At 36.5% G+C, this 15,204-nt stretch overlaps 1 protein-coding gene across 1 annotated transcript in view; it reads left to right on the top strand.

Moving 5' to 3' along the window:
• Positions 1–13,389, top strand: part of SLC9B1 (solute carrier family 9 member B1) — a 130,008-nt gene extending 116,619 nt beyond the window's left edge. Inside the window, exons 8-12 of the mRNA XM_010363329.2 lie at positions 2,581–2,687; positions 3,533–3,682; positions 7,794–7,902; positions 8,795–8,931; positions 13,156–13,389. Of these exons, the coding sequence (XP_010361631.2) occupies positions 2,581–2,687; positions 3,533–3,682; positions 7,794–7,902; positions 8,795–8,931; positions 13,156–13,371 (719 nt within the window). The 3' untranslated portion in view covers positions 13,372–13,389. The remainder of the gene's footprint in view (positions 1–2,580; positions 2,688–3,532; positions 3,683–7,793; positions 7,903–8,794; positions 8,932–13,155) is intronic.
• Positions 13,390–15,204: the final 1,815 nt, after the last annotated feature.

The raw sequence follows: 15,204 nt of genomic DNA, 5'->3' as shown, positions 1-15,204 counted from the left end.
CCTTTTGTTTGTTTGTTTCTATCTCTTTGTTAGTATTTTCATTTTGTTCATTAATTATTTCCTACTTTCATTTAGTTGTCTATTTCTGTTATCATTGGGCTTCATTAAGAGAGTTAATTTGGATTCTTTGTCAGGTAACTCATTTATCTATTTCTTTAGAGTTGGTTTCTGGAGATTTATTTTGCTCCTTTAATTTAGTCATTAGGTTTCTCTGTTTCTTCTTATGCCGTGTTATTTTTTATTTACTTTTGCCAAGATTTGGATGTTTGAAAAAACTGCCACTTCTCCCAGTTTTTATCAGCTGGCTTCATACGGAAGACCTTTACCTGAATCAGCATGGCTATAGGCTCTGGCAGCCTCTCAAACCTTTTCTGGGAATGCATCTTCTTTGGGTTTATACATGCAATATCCCAAGTAGAGGTTTGCCAGTTTCTTTTTCTGGAGCTGTTGCTCCCTCTGGTATCTGTCTGTCTGTGGTACTGCAGGTTCCCTGGTGCTGCATCATCTCTGACCTCTCCTTTATTCTCAGTGGCTCCCACGTATCCAAAGTATGCTGGTTGGGTGTCAAGTTAGAGAGAGAGAGCTTCAGGTAGCCTCATAAAACTGTTCCGTGCCAGTCTTCTCTTTCCCTGCTAATGGAGAAGCTGCAAGTTGAGTGCTTTCTCCCAGCCACACCAACCTATTCCAGCTTGGGGAAGGGGTATCATGAGTATAATGCAACAGCTTTTCTTATTTGTTCAATGCCACTATTCTTGGCTTTGCACTTGTCTGTGCTACTACAACTTCTTAATGCTTTTTTGTTTGTTTGTTTGTTTGTTTGTAAAACAGTTTTTGAGACAGAGTCTCGCTCTTTCGCCCAGGCTGAAGTGCAGTGGCACGATCTCAGCTCACTGCAAGCTCTGCCTCCCGGGTTCACGCCATTCTCCTGCCTCAGCCTCCCGAGTAGCTGGGACTACAGGTGCCCACCACCACGCCTGGCTAATTTTTTTGTATTTTTAGTAGACACGAGGTTTCACCCTGTTAGCCAGGATGGTCTTGATCTGCTGACCTCGTGATCCGCCCGTCTCGGCCTTCCTACATGTTGGGATTACAGGCGTGAGCCACCGCGCCCGGCCAGAACTTCTTAATGGTTTATGGAACTCCGTAAAGGCTTTTAGACCATATATTGTTGTTCAATTCGTATCTTTGTGGAAAATCAAAGTTTGGAGCTTCCCTTTCCACCATCTGGCTGACATCACTCTGTTTATATTATTTTTTATTTTTATTATATTTTATTTTCTTGAGACAGGGTCTTGCTCTGTCAGCCAGGCTGGAGTGCAGCCTCGAACTCCTGAATTCAAGGGACCTCCTCCCTCAGCCTACTAAGTACTTGGACTATAGGTACACACCACATACCTGGCTAATTTTTTAATTTTCTTGTAAAGATGGGGTATCACTCTGTTGCCCAAACTGGTCTCAAACTCTTAGGTTCAAGCAATCCTTCTGCCTTGGCCTCCCAAAGTGCTACAATTAAAGATGTGAGCCCACCATGTCCTGCCTGTTATATTTAGTAGAAAATATGTCTAAAAATATGCTTACTTACTATATTGAATCCACTACCCAGAGCTTAACTGAACTATTTTTGTGACTCAGAATCTGTTTTTTTTATTTTTTGTTTTTTACTTATTACAATGAACTATAAGTATGGATTTATTAATATTAATGAATATAAAATATACTGGAATCTTTTGTATTGGTTTTTTTTTTTTCCTTTTTTCTTCACCAAAAGCAGATACTTAAATATACTGAAATCTTAATTGACCCTTGAATGTTTCTAGGACTGACCCTGGAGCAAAAACTTTTATGTTGTTATTACGTTGTTCTTTTTATGTTAAAATCATTTGTTTCTTTTTCATATAGTATATCAAAGAAGAATTATTAATATAGCCCTTACCAGCCATGTGCTAAGTGCCACAGGTGTTTTGGTCTCTCTCCATTCTTGTACCTCACTTGGTCTTTTTTTTTTTTTTTTTTTTTTTTTCTTTTGGAGGCATAGTCTCCCTCTTTCACCCAGGCTGGAGTGTGGTGGCACAATCTCAGCTTACTGCAACCTCTGCCTCCCGGGTTCAAGTGATTCTCCTCCCTCAGCCTCCTGAGTACCTGGGATCACAGGTGTGCGCCACCATGAACAGCTAATTTTTGTATGTTTAGTAGAGATGAGGTTTCATCATGTTGGTCAGACTGATCTTGTACTCCTGACCTCAAGTAATCCACCCTCAGCCTCCCAAGTGCTGGGATTACAGGCGTGAGCCACTGCGCCCAGACTACCTCACTAAGTGGGGGAGCATCTTGTGGCTCGTTAAGTCTTTGTTTTCTGGCCTATTTATATAATGGACATTTCCAAGTTGTGTGTATATATTAAATTATTTGATAGTATATATTTAATGTACTAAATAGATCTACATGTTTAAAGACCATTTTCATATATTTGTTCTGTAAAATACTTACCTTTCTTCATGAACCACCTAGATTTGCTTTTCTGATGTGTAGTATATATGAAAATATTTCTTTGTGAATTTTTTTTATTGTGTGCCTCTACAGGTGGTATAGTTAATAATGCCATAGCCTCTATAAAGAGCGTATCTATTAGTCTGCTGGCAGGAATTGTTTTGGGATTTTTTGTTCGATATTTTCCAAGTGAAGACCAGGTATATACAAAATCTATTTTATGGAAGTATAGTGTTAGACATTTTTTTTCAAAATATTAAACTTTGGTAAGATCCATGAAATTTAATACTTAATTCTATTTCTCTAAAACTAGCCTCCAATGCCTGCTCTGTACTTGAAACTGAGCACAGCAGTGATTGATACAGGTCCATGGCTTTGACTAAAGTCTCTGCTTCCTGATTTGGCAAATAAGGAATATAAAGATATATACTTAATGCAGAATATCCCTCTGAATTATACTTTCCCTTTCTCTACTAAATTGCCTATTGATATTTGATAATTTCCCCTAAATTTTCCCTTAAACATTTCAGGGGGAGATAGGTTCTCATTAATTTCTGCATATTTTCTGACTTAAATTCACTCCTACTCTCCTTTGACAGAGGCAACACTCTTAAACTTAGCCATTTCCTGCCTTAAGTGAAAACATGCCATTATTTTTGTATTTCTATAATTTCCATCCAAATTTAGCTGTAACATTTTGGCCAAAGAGACACTCAAATATTTTTTAAGAATTCATTGGATATGTTATATGAAACTGGAGATTGTATGGGTCTCTTCTCTTCTTCACTTAAAGTAATACTTTAACCATTTTACTGATATTAGTATCAGAGATGTGGCAGAAAATGAAATGTTACTAGTTGTGAATTTTGTTACTTGGTAGTAAGTCTCCTAAAATATATGGTGAGAAAGAAAATCAAAATTTTAGACATTTAATATAACATTTAAAGACATAATATCAAAGGGTCAAAAATATATAATAGATAATGCCAAATCTTGTATTATATATTTAATGTAAACTAATTTCTAAATATCTATCTAATTCTAGAAAAAACTTGCACTGAAGAGAGGATTCCTTATTTTGACTATGTGTGTTTCTGCTGTCTTAGGCAGCCAACGTATAGGTTTACATGGATCTGGAGGATTATTCACACTAGTGTTGAGTTTCATTGCAGGGACAAAATGGTCCCAAGAAAAGGTGAATATTTTTAATACGCTATATTTTAAAAGCTAAAACAACTGAATTTTTTACATATATTTAGGAAATCCCCTCATTCTGGTTGGAAAATGTTCCAAAAGGTTTTCTGTCCTCAAGAAAGTGTATAAATCGATCAAGGAAATAAAATATTTAGGAAAAGCACCTGAAAATATACTAATATGGAATCAGAAGTTGCGTTGTCACATCAGGCTTCTCTTTTTCCCAGGAGTTATGTAATATTATTATATTACTTTTATGAATCTAATTATTTTATTCATTGACATTTTAATTAATCCATGAAAAATGTTTGTAAAAGGCCGGGCACGGTGGCTCATGCCTGTAATCCCAGAACTTTGGAAGGTTGAGGCAGACAGATCACCTGAGGTCAGGAGTTTGAGACCAGCGTGGTCAACATGGTGAAACCCCATCTCTACTAAAAATATAAAAATTAGCCGGGCGTGGTGGTGTGGTGGTGGGCACCTGGAATCCCAGCTACTCAGGAGGCTGAGGCAGGAGAATCACTTGAACCCAGGAGGTGGAGGTTGCAGTGAGCTGAGATCATGCCATTGAACTGCAGCCTGGGCAACAAATGCAAAACTCCATCACAAAAAAAAAATAAATAAATAATAAACAAATAAATAGAAATAGATATGCTTGTAAAATAATAAAACAGGGAATAAAATGTAAAAGATTTCTTTATTCCCCACCACTCTCAAATATCAAACCCCTTACATTTTTAGGTAACCAGTATTCTATTTATAGACATTGAGATCGTTTCCACTTTTTGTTATTTACAAACAGTGCTGTTGTAAACAGTGTTGTTCATGTCTTTTTTTGAGATGCAGTTTCAATCTTGTCACCCAGACTGGAGTGCAGTAGCATAATCTCGGCTCACTGCAACCTCTGCCTCCTGGATTCAAGCGATTCTTCTGCTTCAGCCTGCCTAGTAGCTGGGATTACAGGCATGCACCACTACACCCAGCAAATTTTTGTATTTTTAAGAGAGACAGGGTTTCACCATGTTGGTCAGGCTGGTCTTGAACTCCTGACCTCAGATGATACTCCTGCCTCGGCCTCCCAAAGTGTTGGAATTACAGGTACATCTACTGGAATAGAGTCCTATAAATGATCTTTTTTTACTTTTTTTTTTTTTTTTTTTAGAGACAGAGTCTCCCTATGTTGCCCAGGCTGGTCTCAAAATCCTGGGCTCAAGGGATCCTCCCCACTTGACTTTGCAAAGTGCTAAGATTACAAGCATGAGCTACCACACCTGGCTGGAAATGATCTATATTTATTTTGATGGGCACTGCTAAATTATCCCTTCAAAAGATTTTGGTTATTTACATTCTGCCAACAGTGCACAAAAATATCTAATGTCTTAACTCATCAACAGCACTTGATATTATCACTAGTTCTATTCTTTCTACTATTAGATGACCTCATCATTCAGTTTTTATAGTTTCTTACAATTATGTGATGTTGTTATTCTTTATTTACATTTCTCTGATTAGTAGTATAGTAAGCTTCTCTTCATATATTCTTTTTAAAATACCTATGATCTTCTTTGACCATTTTTATTGGGTTATTTTTTTGTTGTTGTTTCTAATTTATAGTTTCTAGTAATGTTAGGGCTACAGATCCTTTGTTATGTATATATTGCATGTAATTTTTGTTTATCTTCAACTTTGTTTATGGTGTCTTGTGTGTGGAAGTAAAATTTCCTATGACCAAACCTATTGGTTTTTCCTTTTTTGGTTTTGGATTCTGCATCTCATTTAAGAAGGACTTTCTCACTGAAGATTATAACATATAAACATTACAAAGATATACTATTTTGTATATTATCATTTAATATTCTGGTAGTTTTTGATTGTTTAATTTGTTTCTTCATTTAGTCTTTTAATCTATCTGGAATTTATCTCTGTGAATGCTGTGAGGTAAGGATATACATATATACATGTGTGTATCTTACAAACTATATATATTTATACACACAGTTTGTAAGTTAACTGAACAGAATAGAATTACATCATGCGCGATGTGTGTGTGTGTATATGTATACACACACATAAATATACATATATATTCAGACACACATATATACTTGCATGTGATGAATATGTACATACAGATATATGCACATAAACTAGACGGTCATTTTTTGCCAAATTGTTTGTTTGTTGACCAATTCATTACATTAATAATTCAGTTTGTTTTTTTTTTTTTTTTTTGAGTCTCGCTCTGTCGCCCAGGCTGGAGTGCAGTGGCCGGATCTCAGCTCACTGCAAGCTCCGCCTCCCGGGTTTACGCCATTCTCCTGCCTCAGCCTCCAGAGTAGCTGGGACTACAGGTGCCCGCCACCTCGCCCGGCTAGTTTTTTGTATTTTTTAGTAGAGAGGGGGTTTCACCGTGTTAGCCAGGATGGTCTCGATCTCCTGACCTAGTGATCCGCCCGTCTCGGCTTCCCAAAGTGCTGGGATTACAGGCTTGAGCCACCACGCCCGGCCAATAATTCAGTTTTTTAACATGAACTAAATTCTCCCATATATATTAATTCTGAAGTCTATTTAATCCTACTTCTCTATTTCTATGCCAACACCACTGTTTTAAATCACTGCAGTTTTATGTGTCAAAATCGAATATAGATTATACTTCTTTTTAAAGTAGTTTTTGGCTGTTCCTACACATATTCTTTCTTAGATAAATTTTAGAATCAGCTTGAGAAGTTCCCTAACCAAAAATCATAGTGGCATTTTGTTTAGTATTCTTATATAATCATAATTATAAAAGAAATGAAATGAATGAAATGCAAGTCAATAAATAAAATTAAAACTACAAGAATTTTTTAAATGATAAAAGAAACAGAACTAAAGTTTCAAAGATTAAAAGTAACAAAAGGATAGTAAAGAATACTAACACTGTTTTTCTTTGTTTTTCTTTTTTTTAACCATAGTTTAATAAGTGGGAATCAGAAAACGCGGTCTTAAGGGAAATAGTTATGAAGATAGTTTATACCTCAAGGAAGAGACATCAAAGTTCTTACGTATCTTCTGTTTAAAAAAAAAAAAAAAATGTTAAACCCAGACTGAGACTGAAATCTCTTCATCCAAATTCCTGAAGAAGAGCCAGAATACTGTAGGCCAATAAGGGCCTTTCCTGTAACCTTTTAATTGGGGAAGTAGCACTGGGAGGCATTCGTTTCCAGAAAAGGGAAGCTGGGTAGGCAACTAAATGAGAACCTAATATATGTTTTGGTTTTGTTTTAAGGAAAAAGTAACTTTAAAGTATTCAACATGGGTTCTTTGGAAGCAGGCCTCTCAGACTTCCAAATTGTTTTTCCTAGTAGTATATGCTGTATCAGGATTCGCTTTAATGGGATTGAGTTCCAGGACGGTTGTTAGTGGAGGGCTTCCCAACCCCCTTCCGAGAACCTAAATGTTTGCATGAACTGGGTATGTTCTCATCAGGCATGATGTAGTTCTATCTCTGTTCAGTTAACTTACAGACAAAATCTGGAACTCATACTAAACATGGCTAGAACCCTAAGGACATCACTTATTTTGTGACAAAATGGCCAAATAGTATTATTTTATTGCTTTGTGAGTTTCTTTTAATCAAATTCTACCTAAGTGCTTGAGTAAAACTATCAAAGTGCTCAGTTTTTATTAATTAACATTTTTATTAAAATAAAATGTCTTAAGTTTATTAAATGTTAAGTGACTTTAGGCCAGGCATGGTGGCTCATGCCTATAATGCCAGTGCTTTGGGAGGCCACAGCCAGAGACCGCTTGAGGGCAGGAGTTCCAGACCATCCTGGGCAACATAGCAAGACCCCATCTCTACAAACAATTTAAAAATTAGCCCGGCATGGTGATACACACCTGTAGTTCTACTTGTGAGGCTGAGGTGAGAGGATCACTTGAGCCCTGGAGTTCAAGGCTACAGTGTGCTATGATTATGCCACTACACTCCAGCCCGGGCAACACAGCAAGATCCCATCTCTAAAATACTTAAAAACTGAAAAAAAAAAAAAAAAAGGGAGGGAGACTTTAAGTTTCTGAAATGTATTTATGTGCCAAAATAATTATAAATGTATTTCTCTTTTCTATAGATGAAAGTCCAAAAGATTATTACAAATGTATGGGATATTTTTCAACCACTTCTTTTTGGTTTAGTTGGAGCAGAAGTATCTGTTTCATTGCTTGAATCAAATACTATTGGTAAGAATAATTAGAACACAAAAATATATGAAATTCAAAAATATTTAAGAAAATTATAAATACTCTTATTTTTATTTACAGTATATCTTTGAATGGCTACAAGGACCTTCTTCAGAAACACATGTTGATACAGTGTCATATTTTCATATTGCTCTTCCTTTACACTGTGTGCTCTGTTTTCTTTTTAAACCAAGGACAGCCCTGAATATCTTCCCTGAGTTATCTGAGGAAATAAATATAAGATTTCTTTCCTGAGGGAAAATATTTGATACGATCAGTACTTTTTGAATACTTTCATTTAAAAGTATTGGCTGGGTGTGGTAGCTCATGCCTGTTATCTCAGCCCTTTGGGAGGCCAAAGCGGGCAGATTTCTTGAGGTTAGGAGTTCGAGACCTGCCTAGCTAACATGGGGAAACCCCCCTCTCCTAAAAATACAAAAATTAGCCCAGTGTGGTAGTGCGCACCTATAATCCCAGCTACTCAGGAGGCTGAGGCAGGAGAATCATTTGAACCCGGGAGTCGGAAGTTGCAGTGAGCTGAGGTTGTACCACTGCACTCCAGCCTGGGTGACAAAGCAAGAATCCTTCTCAGAAAATAAATTATTATTAATAAAAAGAAAAGTATTCAAAAAAGGTCTATTAGTTCAAAATTGTATAAATGTCATCTGTCTTAATTTTCCTGGTACCTCCACCATCAGATAATCTCTTGCACTTTACAGAGAATCCTCAATTGTATTCATTTTTTATAATCATTGTTTTTATGTAAAAATAAACATATGAAGAGACAATAGCCTTAAAATGCTTTCAAAAGTTTTAGAAATCATATTCCTGAGCATAAAGAACACTTCTTCACAAATATTTTGTTATTTATGTTTGTTTTCATCTGTTGTAGGCATATCTGTTGCCACTCTGAGTTTGGCATTATGTGTTCGAATTTTAATCACATATATATTGATGTGCTTTGCTGGTTTTAGTTTTAAGGAGAAAATATTTATTGCTTTAGCATGGATGCCCAAAGCTACAGTACAGGTAAGAACATGTTAAGCCTATTGCTTAATGCTTTCGTTTTGATGCTTTTAAAATTTTAAATGAAAAATGTTACCCCAGTCACAAAATATGAGCTATTATCCTTACTTTTTAAATGTTTGATTGATCATAACTATTCATTAAAATTAATGTAACCAGTCCCAGCTACTCAAGAGTCTGAGACAGGAGAACCACTTGAACCCAGGAGGCAGAGGTTGCAGTGAGTTGAGATGGCACCACTGTACTCCAGTCTGGGTGGCAGAGCGAGACTGCATCTCAAAAAAATAAATAAATAAACAAAAACAAACAAAGAAACTTAATGTTACTTTCTTCTATTTTATTTTCATTTTGAGACCAGGTCTCACTCTGTCACCCAGACTGGAGTGCAGTGGTGTGATCACGGCTCACTGCAGCCTCAACCTCCTAGGCTCAAGCAATCTTCCCATATCAGCCTCCTGAGTAGCTAGGATCACAGACAACTGCCACCACACCGAACTGTGTTTCTTCTGATTTTTTTTTTTTTTTTTTTTTTTTTTTTGAGACAGAATCTCACTCTGTTGCCCAGGCTGGAGTGCAGTGGCATGATCTTGGCTCACTGCAACTTCTGCCTCCCAGGTTCAAGTGATTATCCTGCCTCAGCCTCCTGAGTAGCTGGGATTACAGGTGCACACTAATACTAATTTTTGTATTAGTATTAGTAATACAAATACACCACACCCAGCTAGTTTTTGTATTTTTAGTAGAGATGGGGTCTCACCATGTTGGCCAGGCTAGTCTCAAACTCCTGACCTCAAGTGATCCACCCACCTCAGCCTCCCACAGAGCTGGGATTACAGGCATGAGCCACTGCACCTGGCCATTTTTTCTGCTTTTTTGTAGAGAGGAGGTCTTGCTATGTTGCCCAGGCTAGTCTTGAACTCCTAGGTTCAAGTGATCCTCCTGCCTCAGCCTCCTAAAGTTCTGGGATTACAAGCATAACCCACTGGGCCCAGCCAGTGTAGCCTTTTTAAATCTCAGTTTCAAAAGCAATTCTTTTGAAATTAAAAAGTATTCTTTCAATAAGTACTTCCTAAGTTTATGAAAATATGTTTTGTATTTTCCTAAAATATATAATAAGAATATATCTGAAAATTGGAGTTTTTATATTTTACTGAATATAACAAAGCTAAATGTTACAATTTTAAGAAGTAGAGACACAGGCCAGGCATGATGGCTCATGCCTGTAACCCTAGCACTTCGGGAGGCTGAGGCGGGCAGATCACTTGAGCTTAGGAGTTCAAGACCAGCCTGGGCAACATGGTAAAACCCCATTTCTACAAAAAATACAAAAAAATTACTCAGGTGTGGTGGCACGCACCTGTAGTCCCAGCTACTTGGGGGTTGAGGCAGGAGGACTGCTTGAACTTGGGAGGTTGAGGCTGCAGTGAGCTGAGGTCACACCACTTCGCTCCAACTTGGGTGAGAAAGTGAGACCCTGTCACAAAAAAAAAAAGTAAAGTAAAATAGAGACACATCGAGTTTTTAAAAAATACTTTCCCTACCTTTGCCACTCACTTGCCACACAAATGCACAAATGCACATATATTGTTTTTAATTACACATTTATTTGTATAACTATTTGGTTAATGGCTAAATCCCTGCCCCCGCCCCCTTGATAGACTATGTAAGGAGAGGGACAGTGTCTGGTTGTTGCAGTTGTTTTTCATTATTTCTCCCTGGCACTTAACACAGTGCCTGACACGCAGGAGGCAAATATGTATTGCATGCCTGCAAGAATGAGTGAATGGAAAGGGAAACCTTGTAATTTTGCCCTCTTATTCAAGGATATTCTCCTCCTACTAAAATATATTGCTACTTATTGTTAGACTGTTTAACTTGGCAGCATAACATACCTTAATTTCCTGTGGTGCTTTTCTTAGTTGTTATTCCAAAACAGAAGCTCCTAAATTTTCATGCAAAAAAACCTCTATTATCATGTTAGAAAAGCAGGTTCATAGGGCCAGACTACCTGTTTTGAATACCATGTTACTTGCCTATACCTCAGGACAATTATTTTCTAATCTCTCAGTCCTTCAGTGTTCTCATCTTACAATGAAGTCTATGACTAGATCTATTTCTTAGTAGTGTTGTCAGGATTCAATGAGATAATCCATGTAAAGTGCTTAGCACTCTCTCTGGCATATGGTGGTGCTCAGTTAACAATGTTGTTATTTTATCTTACCTTCAAGTAATATAAATAATAATAACTTTTTTATTTTTAATGTCTACTGTAGGGCATAATAAATCTACAAAAGGAGTATCTATGCGTCCCTCTGTTCTCTCTCCTTCCAAAAACACTCGCAACTTTGTTTTATTATTTCATAATTTTCATAAAGCAGGGAAAAAAGAAAAGCAGGTATGAGGAAAGAGACCACTCACTCAAGTCCTGCAGTATTATTCTGCTTCTGCCTATTCCTGTCTGCTGTCTCCAGGCTAGCTTCTACACAAAGAATATCAAGCTGGTTCCAGGAACTGGCAAGACATAAAAAATTAATTATTTATACAAGTAGAGTCACAACAGCAGTAATAGATAACGATAATGTCACAAGTAAGTAAGATCAACAAATATTTTAAATTTCAATTTTGAATTATTTTCACCTTTATCCTCTTCCACTGTTCTCTGCTGCTAAAATAAAATTGGCTAAGGTTCAGCTCTTTCTCTTGTTCCTCAGTTTCGAGTTACTGATAAAAATTAGAGTGGAAAAATAGAAGCTACTAGGAGAGTAAATAAATAATTTAGTTTACAAATGTAAGATCAGCTTGACAATTGGATTCTTTTAAAGAAATAATATTCAATTTCAGTCACTAGGGGGAAATCATTTATCATCTAATAATAGTCCTCACGTAATAAGGTTGTCATGAGAATTAAATGAGTTGATAAATGGAAAGCTTTAAGAATGATACCTGCCATATGACGAATGCCATATAACTATATAAATATTATTTCTAGTTTCACCATTATCATCATAATCTCTTAAAAGTCAATGGGTTTGGTTTTTGGTTTTTGTTTTTTCTGTTGGCAATTCTTTTATGTTCAAATCCTCTTCTAAACTGTAAGATTCTTTCAGGTTGGTTTCCTGCATGATTATCTTTTTCTCCCTAGCATCCTCCAGCACACTGGCTCATGTTCAGTACATTAAAAGTTATGATATAAAAATGATACCATTTTAAATTATTGATCTAGAATATAGAAATTGATCTTAAATTGAGGGGTTCTTTTGCCATAATGTTCCATATCAGAGGTAATGTTTCTACCATTATGTTGTTGCTTTGCAACTCCATAGAAAACATGTTATATATTGGTATTTAATTCCCCAAAATTTTAAGGCAATTTCATGCCTAGATTATTAAACACAAAGGAGGGTTAGCAAGAAATTTGCTTTATGTTATTAAAACTAATGTGGTAGAAGGTAACTAGGGAAAAAACTTGTGACCTAGTAGAGTCATTCTAAAACAAAAACTTCAAAGAAACTCATTCTCTGACCTGGCAGGGGATGAGGAGTGAGGGAGAAAGAAACTTACCACTATCTGAATATCTACTATGTGCCAAGTGTTCTTTGCATTCTCATATTTAATTTTCACAACCGTCCAGTAAGATAAGTATTTTGTTCTTCATTTTACAAGTAAGTAGAAGTTTAGAGAGTGTGAGTCATTTGTAAGTTCACTAGCCTCATTGCAGCAAAAATAGAATTCAAACCCAGTTTGCTAGATTCCAACCCTGCTGTCAGTTCTACTATAACACAGTGCCCCCTGAATAGGGAGAACAATGAGAAGAAGGGCAAGAGATCCTAGAGACCCATAAGAAACCTTAATATTTTATGTTGTCTTGTTGTCACCAAGAACATGGTAAAGGCAACTAAGCAAAACTGGTTTCATTAGAACTCCTGGTGTTATGAGGGTAACATGAACACTCAAAAGAGATATTTGAATAGAGGAACACTGAGAGGACAAGAGTGCAAAATCAGCCCAAAAATATTTGCCTGCTGATTTGTCACTATTGTACTCTTCCTCCACATATATTTGCTAGGAAGAACATGGAACTGATGAGTAACTTATGAAAATTACTGAGTACTTTTTTTTTCTAATAGTCTAGTACTAGATTTTGTTTATTTTAACAGAGCCATTTACATTATATATTAATTCTATTTAACATTTTTCTTTATGCCCCATTTTTACCCCTAAATGCAGGCTGTGTTAGGTCCTCTGGCTCTAGAAACAGCAAGAGTCTCCGCACCCCACTTGGAACCATATTCGAAGGATGTGATGACAGTAGCATTTTTAGCCATCTTGATCACAGCTCCAAATGGAGCTCTACTTATGGGCATTCTGGGGCCTAAAATGCTTACACGCCATTATGATCCAAGCAAAATAAAAATGCAATTGTCAACATTAGAACATCATTAAAAAGTTTACCTGTCATCATCTGCCTGCTTCTTTTAATGATTTATTTCACATGACAGAAGAATTTTAAAGTAGAAATATGTGGGGACTGTACAGAGAATCCAGGATTTAGTAAATATGTGATTTCAGTACAGGGCTTTTCTTGGATTTTTTACTCCAAAGTTAATTTAATAAAAATAATATTAAATGGAATGCTCTCTTGGTATTTACACACTGTAAGAACAAATTAAATCTGTAAATACACTAGGAAAGTTTAAAGTAATCCCTCAGGCTGAATTTTATATCATAACAAAAACTGAACTTAATATTAAATTAAACAAACTTAATGGCAGAAAGAAAAAACTTTGAATATTGAACTTGGTAAGATAGCCTAAGTTTCCAAACAGGAGGAGTAGAACTCCCCATGATGTCCAGTAATTCAGTTAAAAAGATCACCACAGCCGGGCGCGGTGGCTCAAGCCTGTAATCCCAGCACTTTGGGAAGCCGAGACCGGCGGATCACGAGGTCAGGAGATCGAGACCATCCTGGCTAACACGGTGAAACCCCGTCTCTACTAAAAAAAAATACAAAAAACTAGCCTGGCGACGTGGCGGGCGCCTGTAGTCCCAGCTATTCGGGAGGCTGAGGCAGGAGAATGGCATAAACCCGGGAGGTGGAGCTTGCAGTGAGCTGAGATCTGGCCACTGCACTCCAGCCTGGGTGACAGAGCGAGACTCCGTCTAAAAAAAAAAAAAAAAAAATCACCACAAAAAGGAAAAAAAAACAAGGAATAAAACACATCAACTTTAAATGAGTTAACTAAATAGATTTTAAATTCTAGTTTTGGTGACTACCTGAATAAATCATATGTTAAGTAATAGAACCAAGGTGCTCTTTCCCTACTTCTGCCATGCCCTTAAAATGAAAGTCTGGTTTAGCAGTTTTTAGATGAAACACTATCTATATTTTTATTTATAGAAATAAAATTAAATCACAAATGGAAATAAACTGTATTTTTTCAATTAGTATTTTAAAATCTAGGCATACAAGGCAGCCTCCAAAAATGAAAGATTTGGAGACTACTGTCATGTGGCAGTTTCTTCTCCTTAGTAATATAGAACTACCTTTTAATTCTGGCTGATTAAATCTGCCATGTTAATGTAGAACCCATCACAAGCAAAGTGAGTTTTAATTAACTTCAAGACTCTTTATTTTAAAGTTATAAGATTCATATAAAGTTAAAAGAGTCCTTCTCAAATGGTCTTATTGAATGGCATCTTAGAAATTGTTTAGACTTCTTTGGCAAAAGCTCAATGCAAAGACTGAATATTACTTTTGTTCCTCTTTTTTCCTCTTCTCCACAAGCAAGGTATTAAAATACCACAGAATATGAAATGTATACATAAATTTGCCAAGTGAAGCAATTAAAATTTAAGGCAATCGAAACTATGTGTTATTCCATTAAGAGTAAGGGCTTTCACAGAATGTATCCCCAAAACTGCCAAAAGTTCTAAAACCCTCTGGGAAATAACTCTTTGAAAATACACTCTGGGAAAATAACTCTGGGTAAAGATAAAATAGCTACTGTTTTAGTGACATTTTCTCTTTGTAGTTTTACAACAAAGTACAGACTCCATTTTCAAATATTGTAATTCTAGTACTCAAATTCTAAAAATTTAAACTGTGCCAGTGTTTTGACTACTATTTAAATCATGAGGGCATCTCATTGTCACTTATAAGACAATAAAAACATAGGCAGGGCGCTGTGGCTCATGCCTGTAATCACAGCACTTTGGGAGGCCGAGGCGGGCGGATCACAAGGCCAGGAGTTCGAGACCAACCTGACCAACATGGTA

Source organism: Rhinopithecus roxellana, chromosome 2 (genome assembly GCF_007565055.1).
Source record: "Rhinopithecus roxellana isolate Shanxi Qingling chromosome 2, ASM756505v1, whole genome shotgun sequence".
Classification (NCBI taxonomy): domain Eukaryota; kingdom Metazoa; phylum Chordata; class Mammalia; order Primates; family Cercopithecidae; genus Rhinopithecus; species Rhinopithecus roxellana.
Note: the sequence above shows the minus strand (reverse complement) of the source record. Positions and strands in the feature narration are given on the sequence as shown.